At 47.1% G+C, this 10503-nt stretch overlaps 1 protein-coding gene across 1 annotated transcript in view; it reads right to left on the bottom strand.

Moving 5' to 3' along the window:
* Positions 1 to 7520: 7520 nt before the first annotated feature.
* Positions 7521 to 10503, bottom strand: part of GRIN2B (glutamate ionotropic receptor NMDA type subunit 2B) — a 171370-nt gene continuing 168387 nt past the window's right edge. The window contains exon 12 of the mRNA XM_013947295.2: positions 7521 to 9428. Within this exon, the coding sequence (XP_013802749.1) occupies positions 7521 to 9428 (1908 nt within the window). The remainder of the gene's footprint in view (positions 9429 to 10503) is intronic.

Raw genomic sequence — 10503 nt, 5'->3', positions numbered from 1 at the left:
TGGATTAAAAGTATATCTGACTCTGCTCTGCATTCATCAGTCAGCTCCCCAGGAAGGAAATGATATTATCTCTCTTGGCCTTCTCAGAAAAGACAGTTTTGTTGCTTTCTTGCATTGGTTAATTTGCCAGAGTGATTATTTCTTTTTTCTTGAGTGGGCAAGAGCAGAACACCACCTCAGTGAAAGCATCAGAAAAGCCAAAAATAGCTACCAAATATCATCTTCTAAAAATCTGGTCAGAGCTAGAATTTTCCAGGAGAAGAGAAACAGAGGTCTGCCCTCCATGCCTTTTCTGCACAGCACTGCAGAGTCCAGTGAAGACAACAGAGCAACAAGACAGTAATAAGAGGAACAGAGTGGGCAAACAGCCAGTATAAATCAATCTGAGGAAAGAGGCATAGAGATGAGATTGAAGAATCAGCATGAGCAAGATGGGAAATAAGTATATAAGAGGCCAAGGAGATGAGGCAGTAAACTGCTGGAGAGACCATAATACCTGAAAATGAGGTCATACTTAGAGGTTTGACAGAAAGGGTCTAAAGGAAAGGAAGTAAAATAGACAAGAATTGCAGAGAGGGTTCAAGACAATGCTGTCTCCCCACCCACTGGTACTGGGAAGGCCATGAAAAGAGGGAGGTGGAAGAGCTGGTCAGGAGGAGATGAAGGCCCAGAGAAAGATCCCCATAGTCCACATCATTAACAAAGATTTTCTGCTGAGGTTCCAGAGAACGGACAATAGGGACCAGAGAAGAGAAATTAATCAAAGAGCAAAGCACACAGAGAAGGAAACAGCCCTGTGCCTCACACAAGCAGTCCCTAGCAATCAACACGGCTTTTATTACAGGAAATTATTAACACCCTCTGCTACCCACCACCCCTCACCAATCCCAAACCTCCCCTGTTTGGGGACCCTTTCTTGGCACACACATATAACATCCAGATAAACTTTCCGAACCAGCAAAAGCAACCACTGAAACAACTTCAAACACCACAGAGCAATAAAACCACAATTTAGAAGTTAACTTTCCCAACCCTCCCCCCATGCCATTATTTAATAAGGAAATACTGTACAGATATAAAAACCACCCTTTTCCCAACCTGAATATAATTGCTTGAGTTAATTTCTGTACATATATACACGTGTATTTACACAATAATGCTGCAGTCAAGAAAGCAGATGATGTAAAAGTTACAAAGTGAATACATAAATTAAATAACTACCAGCAGAACATTAGGAAAGGTCACGTTGTTCCTACTTGGCAAAAATGCATTGTGGGACAGAGTCACAAAGCGTACTGCAATGTACCGTGTGTGTGTGTGTGTGTGTGTGTGTGTACAGGCACGCAAGCCTCACAGCTTCCCGCTGCATCAGGCTTGTTCATATGTATGTCACTTCCCCAGTATATCTCAAACGTGTGTGTGTGCCCAGAGGAACCCCTGTCCCACTGCATGGAACTCGTCTGACCTGTTCGAGTGCATACTGGTGTTTGCTGTGTCAATTTTTAATGGCAGGAGGCCAGCAGGTTAAGAGATCTGTAACTACTAACACATCACAGAGATCCTCCTTTACCTCAGCAGTCAGAGGACTGTACCCTTGGCATCGGCAGACATGAGTCCTGCTCTCTGTGATGCAGTTTCACTGCCTTTTTCTACACACAAGCAGATTCATTCTGTGTCAGTTCTGTTGTCGGTAATGACAGAAGGGTGCCAGAATTCACTCAAATGGCATGGCTAGGAGAGCAATTTGGGGATGCTCAAGAGATGAAGAAAGAACTCAAAGCCAATTGCAAAGTGATTTTTTGTTGTTGTCACTGTTGTCATTCTAATGCCAGACACCCAGGTCTGTCTGCAGTCAGCCCCAGGGAGCCCATGATGAAAATGGAGCTATAGCATTCATATTGCCAGTGAGCCAGTCAGCGCCCCAGCTTGTCTTTGATGGGGGAGAAGGGAGGGAGGCACAGGGAAGTATAGGTGGGTGAATGCAGCAAGGGTCTATGGCTTGGAAATCTATTTGGCTGCAAATTGAAAATAAGCCCTTGTGGGGACGACAATCAGGTCCCACTAGTTACTATCTTGATGTGCCCTGCAGCATCCAGCAGCATGGTAGGTGTGTTCCACGTGGACACGCCAGGTGTGTTCAGCAGCAGGGAAGCACTTGTGGGAAAGCGTGGGTGCGGACAGGGATCATGGCTTGGAGTCCATCGCCATGTGTTGTCAGCCATCCAGTTCCTTTCTCACACACAGCTCCCATGGACTCCTGTAGTGAGACAGACATATGCCATGGAGAGGCAGCATAATCGGACCCTACACTTTGCCAGCTTGGATTGAGCAGGAAAGCTGAAGTATAATTCCTTAGAGCGATGGCGCAGACAGTCAGCACAAAGTCCCTCCATCAACACTCCTCATCTTTTTCCCCTCCCCTTTTTCTTTTCTTTTTGGCAACCAAAAATACATGGGGAAGTGCAACCTCCCACCCTTCTCCATGGGAAGGGCTCATCAAAGGTTGCTTGACTGGAGTGGAGGATGTGTGAAAGGCCTAAGTCTGATCATTGGCTGTGTTCCCAGGCTTGCTTCCATCTGTTGATAAGCAATGGAGGTGGGAGGATATGCCACATTTGATAGAAAGCTCTAAAGCAAAGACTTGCCTATAAAGATCCCTGAGGTATCTCTGATCACTCTAACCTGTCACCATCATCATACATGTTTTCTGTCTCCCCCTCTCTCTTTTGCTGGCAATGTTGCTGTGAGAAACAACCCTGATTTGAAGGTACAAAGGGGCTTTATTCAAGATGGATGTTAGTGTCTTCTTGGAGTGAGGAGCTCAACATCAGCATGCATTGCTGAAGAAGTCAGAAGCAGAGGCCCATCCTGGCAACTCTAACTCCACCAAATCCTTCAGGACATCACAGAGGAATCTTCCTCCCCCTACTCAATGGAAATTGAAGTATCAGTTTCCTGTGGGCAAAGTTCATACTTGCATATTGCTGAGCAGTTTGAACCCACTAAGGTTCTCACTTGAAGAATTCTGACAGAGCATGCTGGATATCAGAGAGAACATGATGATTTTTTGCTGAGGAGGTGGGGCCAGTGTGCTTCATTGTCTCAACTGACAACAAGTCCTGACTGCAGCTTTTCTTCCCTATTTATGATGTGACATGACAAGTTCTGATATTGCCCTCACTGGAAGGCGTGGTAGGAGACAGAGAAGTGCTACACCAGCCTGTGTTGTGTCACGCTACAGTAAAAAGCTGGTGTGAGTACTCCAAGAGGTTTATTATATGGAGATCCATGGCTGCAAGTTCTACCTGCTGGCTGCCTTCCACTGTGCATGGCACATTTCTGATATTTTTTGAATATTTCCTCCTCCATCTCCTTCTCCTCACATCCTCCTTCAGCTGAGTACATACACTTCAGTGCCACTTCAGAAGAGCATGGCTCATGCAAATACCTCTCAGAGAGCCATGCCTGGGGCTAGAGTGAGGAGGCAAATGTCAGAAACATTGCCAAAGGCGCCTAATCTTTCCCAGGAGGCTGGCTGCAAATATATAGTAGAGGTCACCAAACTGTAGAGGACGCAATGTTTTTTGCTCATTTTTCTTGTGTGCAGAAACTTTCAGAGAGGGAAAATGTTCCCAGCCACTGCCCCAGAAAACACTGGTGTTTCTACAGGAGAGAGAGAGAAATGGCAAGGGAGGGATATGGAATTTTGTCAGGCTCTCATATAAAATACCATTCTTTTTTGGACAGGTAATAAACAGCACATGGGTGGTATTCTAGTATAGACAACACCTGCTGCTAATATTACCTGATTGATTCACTTGAATACTTAGAATGAAAATACACCAAATCTAAAATTCTAAATATATAATCAGAGTTTAATAACATCATTGATTTATTTCTGGATTATGAATTACACCCTCCCCCTCCCAAACCCTCCCCTTCTCCTTTGTCCCAAAACTTCTTAACCTGTTAGAACTAAAATAAACAAAGCAACCAGAAAAGATCGCTTGTAGAAGAAAGGATTAACCTGATGGACACATGGCCTAAACTATTATGGGAGAAGGCAAAACACCAGACTCCTGCAATTAGACCAGTAGTTCAGTCCAGAATTTCCAATCTTTCTTTTCTGGTTGCCCTAGAGCATTCATTTGAGTGGTTTGTGGCACAGTTAATATTTGCAGAGCACTCAGAGTGTTAACAGTGCTACACAGTATCAACACTAGATAATGATTTTGGCAAACTGTCATTTGCCAATCAGTGGAACAAGGGACAGACCAGTTCGGAGAAAATACGAACCAACTTTCACCCCGAAACACAAAAATCAGAACCTTTAAGAAGAGATTTGAAAAAAGTTCCATTAACTTCTTTTTGGTTTGTTTTCGGCTTAATTTCCCTGCAGAGCCACCCTCCAGGTTTCCTCGTTCCAGGTGGGGAGGGACGGAAAGTACTGAAATAACCACCAAAGAGATTAGCTGCCCTTGCCAGCTGTCAAGCTCCCCCCCAAGCCCTTAGGAAATACCAGAAATTCTCATGAGCTTTCCCAGGTCCAAGATTTCTAAACCAAAGTAGCATTGGAGAAGTCTCTTAATGTCAAGTGATGGTCCAACCTGAGCGGCCAACTTGATGGTTCACCCCACCACTATCAAGACAGCGTAATGCCTTGAGGCCCAGACTCCACAGAGAGATGCTGGTACAGAGAGTTTTTATGCAAAAAGGATTTGGGGGTGTTCCCATCATAACATGAAACCCTGCTGGCAAGGCTTGAAGTGACGTTCCGGCGTCTTCCATTCATGAAGATAAAGGTGACAGGGCGATACGGGGGGCCTTGGGGGAACACAACACACATGATTTTCTCTCTCTCTCATTTTTTTTTCCTCATTCATACGGCCTCGACCTGCGTAAACCGCTTCCAAAAATGCAGCCTGAAAAGTTGTAGAAAACAAACAGAACGGAAACAAACTCCCCCCCTCCCACCCCACAACCTGAATATTCACGAGAAGAGAAACACCAATTTATACAAAAACGCATTAAAAAAGAAATATTTACAAATGAAAGGAACGCCTTCTTGGTGGCCACTGTCAGAGGCATCTGACAAGCTGCCGTGTGTTCTGGATTGCAGATCGCTCTGTTAATTTGTTTGGTTTCTTCTTTTTTTTTTTTTTTTTTCCTTTTTGTCCTTGTAATGAGAGAAGAGGGAAAGAATAAGAAGTTCCCTTACCCCAAAGACTAAGGGGTGGCATTACAAAGACTCTCTCCCTCTTCTCTCTTTAATTTCCTCCATGAAATCTAAGGAAATATCCCCCTCACCAACCCTGCCCACCCTCTCCTTACACTCTTACTTTACAGGCAAATCCCACCCTCTCCCCGCCCCAGCTTTAAAAAATAAATTAATGAATAGGTAAATAAATAAAAGGCCTTCTGTTGGCTTAAAAAGAGAAAGATAAGATAAAATCAACCAGGGTGCAGTGAGGAATGAGAGAGAGGTGGCTTTCAACTCTAAGAAATGTGGCTTATAAAGAAATGGCTGCCATCTCTGTTCAGCATCAGTCCCCAGGAGTGTTCCCATGCCATTAACACAGGGCTCTTTCAACCCTCCCTCTGGGGAGCCATGGTCATTAAGACACTGGGACAGACCCCGAAAAAACAGGAGGGACTTTGCCACATGTCTCAGGATGGGAGAGGTCAGCCCACACTCCCACCTCAGATTCTCTGGGAAAAGAAGACAAACGAAAGGGGAGTTCAACTTCTCACTCCTACCATTGCTTCCTTTCATTTAGTTTAACTTGCATCTAAAATGATACAATGGAAAGAAAAAACACTCTTACTGATACTAGGTGCACCAGGAAAGCTGTCACTACAACTGCAGGGATGGGAAACCCTAGGCTATTCCAGCTTTGCACCTGTGCTAGTATCTCTCTCTCTCTCTCACATGCAGATGCACACGTACATGTACACACACATCTCAGCCTTGCACGTCTTGTCTTCAGCCTCAGCACAAGTTTCTGTGCTCTCTGGCATTTATTCAAGCCCATCCTCTCCCAGGAAGACAAGCCATATACTTCCCCTGTACATTCAATAGTAAATATACATATATATTCCCCATGGGTGCGCACACCCTCCTCCCATTTCCACTTGTGCAAGGAGGCATTGAAACAGCCCACCAACATTACCACAACCACACACCCCCTTTATAGCATGTTTCTTCTCCAGCACCTTGCCAATATTGGCAGAGGGCACCCTGTTCCTCTTATTTCAACCTGCTGGCCAAGGGTAGGGAGGGCAGAAAGATGAAACCTTTCTTTGTCCTGCCCTCCTTGCCAAAAGGATGTGCCAAAACAGGCTTGGTGTCCCCTGAAGTGACAGTGACAAATCTCCCCATCTTTGCCCTGTACTCTTTAGCTCTGTTCCACTGTGTTTGTTATCCAGACACCTTATAGGATTGTGGGTTTATTTTGCTTTCTCCACAGACATTTCAAGTATAAAGTTATTGTATATACTTGCGTATAGGCTAACCCATACTATGCACTGCTCCCACCCTTTAAGTACGTCACAACTAGCGAGCAATTCACAGCTAGCAAACCAGCCCTGCTCCTCTATCCCCAGGCTCCTGTCATTTCAGTGCAAACCAGCATCATCTGTCAGAGCTCCCAGAAGCCTCCCTGATTCCAGGGTTGCTTTCCTGCACTCAGTGCCCACTTCATTTCCAACTCTCCCACTGGTCTGTCACAGATCCAATGGCTATAATAGCCATAGTGAAACCACTAGCCAGACCTGCAGACAACCCTTCTCCTCTCCCACCCCCCACATCCCCCAGCAAACAATTCAAAATTTTAGCGTAAAATTTCTCAGCATATATGCCTATATATATAATATATATATATATATTTCAGCCCTAAACCCCCATAGTCTTCACAAAATAATGTAACAAGAACCTCAGAATAGCTAACATATAAGTGCATCATCAGGTTAGTTGTGTTATTCCCCCTTCGCTTTCTCCACATCTTCAAACATTACTCTTTTCTAGGCAGTTTTAGGAAGAGTTGCCTGAGCAAGCATATTTTCCTGCACGTCCATTACACTGCTTCTGCTGTCTCCTCCTGCTACACACTCGTGTGCATGCACATGCCTTTCTCTGATGGAAGCCAGTGAGAGTGAAACACTAGAGCCACTGTCGCTCCCTCTCATCCCACTCCTTCTCTGCCTTTTTTTTCCCCGCCCCATGAAACCACGAGCAAGGATATCCAACTCCAACATCACTGTAAAGTGCAATGGCCAGGAATGGAGGAGAATGGAAGGAGCAAGAACATGGAAAAAGAGATAAAAGGGGAGGGGTGGGGAAGGGGAGGAGGAAGAGGGGAAACCAAAGAGGTGGCACTTGTCACCAGTGCTGTCATACACAGAACTCCAGTATCCCACAAACTAAGGACGACCCAGGAGAGTAGCCGATGGGATTGATCCCACCCCACCCTCCCACGCTCCACATCCACCCCCAGTTCCTCCCAACGTTCTTCCCCTCTCACTCAAACGTCAGACTCAATACTGGAGAGTTTCTCATAAACATGCCCGTTGCTGGAGCCATTGAAAGCCCTGGGGTTTTTGTTGTTAGGCACACAGGGGTTGGACTGGTTCCCTATACAGATGTCCTTCTGGAAACGGGCTGGCACAGCCCCATGAAGGGCTGAAACCACCGGCTTGTTGGTGGTGACAATGGCTCGGAAGTCTGGCCTGGCTTTGGGCCCTCCTGCCACCACAGGCTGCCTGAAGAAATAAGATTTGCTGCCGTGGAGCAAGCATTGGTCATCCCCAAAAGTGGGGATGAAAGGGTTTTGAGTGACCCGGTCAGGGTAGAGCGACTTGCTGAGCATGTAACCCCCGCTGCTGCCGGGGTTGTTGTGGTGGTGGTAGCTGGTGGCGGGCACTGAGGACTTGTTGTTGGCAAAGGTGGTCTCACTGGCTGGCATCTCAAACATGTGGGCGTAGGGGCTCCCCTCTAAAAAGCGGCCCTTGTCCTTGAGGCTGACGCTGCGGGGTGCCAGGGCCGAATCATCCTTCTGCAGGTCCACAAAGGTGTCATAGGAGTGCTGCCGACGGAGCTTGTTGCGGTTCTTCTTCTGCACCTTGGAGGCAGAATTGGAAGGGCTCTGAGGATATTTGGAGGAGGAGGTGGCGCTGGTGGCCACGGGCACGGGGGCAGGTGGCTGGTCCAGCTCTTGGAGCGAGTTGTCCTCACTGATGTCATAAAGGTTGCCTGATTTCTTGCAGGCCTCGCACCGGATGCAGGCCTGGCGGGTGGAGTTCTGCCCCACCGCTGCCGGGGTATAGTTGTGCAGCTTAGAAGGGCAACCACGGCAGAAATTAGCCCCAGGTCGGTCCTCCCAGTCTAGGTTGGTAAGGTTCTTCTCCCATGGCGCTGGAACTCCACTCACAACACCATGCTTGTGCTCATTGCCTCCACTGAATTCCCCCGAGCCGTGCTTGTGGTGGGCCCTGTTGGTGCAGGACCCACCACCTCCTCCTACCGTGTCACGCTTAAATTCATCTCCCCGCTCTTTGTAGATATCCGTCAGGTCCACGTGTTCCCAGTGTGGCGAGTTCTCCTTTGCCCGAAACTGGTCCAGGTAGAAGTCCCGTAGCCCTTCCTTATCCCTGAAATAGCGCTTGTGGTCAGGTGAGCGGGGCGGGCGCCGGCGGTAGGACAGCTCTATCTCGTCAAACTCCCGCCGGGACTTGGCAGAGGCTGGGCGTTTCTTCAGGCTGTCCTTGTACTGCTGCTTCCGCCGCTTGGCTGCATTGCCCTCAATGTTGCCATAGGTGACCGTGTGGGTGGAAATGTCAGAGACATCTGAGCGGATCAGGTCATCATGGGCCCCACTGCCCCCGTAGCGGTCACTCTTGAAGGAGAACTTGCCATAGAGGTCGCCCAGCTGGCTGTGCTTGGCAGGGGGCAACCCCAAGTCCAAGGGCTTCTTCCCGATGGACCGCGACTGGGCACTGAAGGGCGGGTTGTCACAGTCGTAGAGCCCATCAATGGAGCTGGTGCTGCCAATGCTGTGGGGGCGGTGGTGGTGGTGGTAGTGGTCCTGATACACATTGCTGTCCTTCAGCTGGAGGTTGCCGAAGGTCCTTTCCACCTCACTAATATAGTCACTAAAGAGGTTCTCCTCGCAAGGAGGGTTGTTGTAGGACTTGCAGTCCGAATGGGTAAAGCTGCGGCGGTGCTCAGAGATATCATAGACTGATGACTCACGGCGGATAAAGTCCAGGGCACTCTGCGGTGAGCCGTTGACCCCTGACAAGTTGGCCATGTTCTTGGCTGTCCGAAGCAGGCGGAGGATGTTGGAATGGGTGTTGTTCATAGTCGCTGTGGGGGAGTTCATTGCTGACTGGCGTTCCTCAATGGCCACACCGTGGATGCAGCTGTAGATACCCTGAAATGAGAGGAAGCAGAAAGGTGAGTGCTCCTGCAGAGAATACATGAGAGGTGCTGGGAAGCACAGTGCACAGCAACAGCACATTCTTGTGGGACAGCAAAACTTGTCAACCTTCCATCACAAAGCACAATCAAATGAAATGCAATCAGATGTGCACTACGAGCCCTTCCTTTTCTGCCCTTCTCTTTTGCTTCCTCACATTTTTTCCTTCCCCTCCTTTCCTCTTCCTCTCCTTTTCTTCATGTCATATCTGCATGATGCAGGTATACCTGCTAGCATCTGTAAGGGTTATTCAAATTTAATAGGTGTAATATGGAATTGCAAATGGAGAAATAATATCCTTGGGAAGTAAAGCATCAAGATAAAACCAAGGATTCTGTGTGGATAAGAGAAAGCAAGTATTTTTGGCCCTTGAAATTCATCTGGACATCAGTGAATCAATGAGACAGGAGCTTGCTTAAAAAGGGAACAGCTTCATTTGTCATAAACCTAGCTACGTTATTCACTAGCACAGATTAGAAAAGGAAACACAGAGAAAGAGCAGGACTGCCAAATGGGTATTTAGGTCTTTTGCATATGGTGGAGTGAGGTACAATAGAATTTTTAATTACCTTCAGTTAAATTTAACAATGATAACAGACTCCAAATTGACATCCCTGAAAGTCCTCTGTTCAACCTCAAATCAGACAGCCGCAGTGCCTAATTCCTCCCCTTTCCCCACTAGCTCACTTCTTCGATGACACAGACCATTTGTAAGGGCCATTCCCAGAAGCAGAAGGAAAGGGGCTCATTTATTCCCTAGCCTGCCAAATGGCACCTGCTGATTAATGTCAGTTGTGAAATGGACACCACCACATCATGTTATCATTTTATCTCAACACCTAGAAGATGATTAACTCCTTTTAGAGATTTTGCCAACCTGGACCAGGTCTAACAGGTAATCTCAGAATGAAAGAATCTGTATTCTGCTAAGGATCACCAAACTTCATCTCCTCCATCTCATTTCTAGACTAAAACAGGATGGAAACTAACAATACAGAAGAAAGGCTGTGTCCCCACATTCAAAAGGCTT

Source organism: Apteryx mantelli, chromosome 1, assembly GCF_036417845.1.
Source record: "Apteryx mantelli isolate bAptMan1 chromosome 1, bAptMan1.hap1, whole genome shotgun sequence".
NCBI classification, from domain to species: domain Eukaryota; kingdom Metazoa; phylum Chordata; class Aves; order Apterygiformes; family Apterygidae; genus Apteryx; species Apteryx mantelli.
The sequence above is the reverse complement of the archived record's forward strand: the minus strand, read 5'-3'. Positions and strand labels throughout refer to the sequence as shown.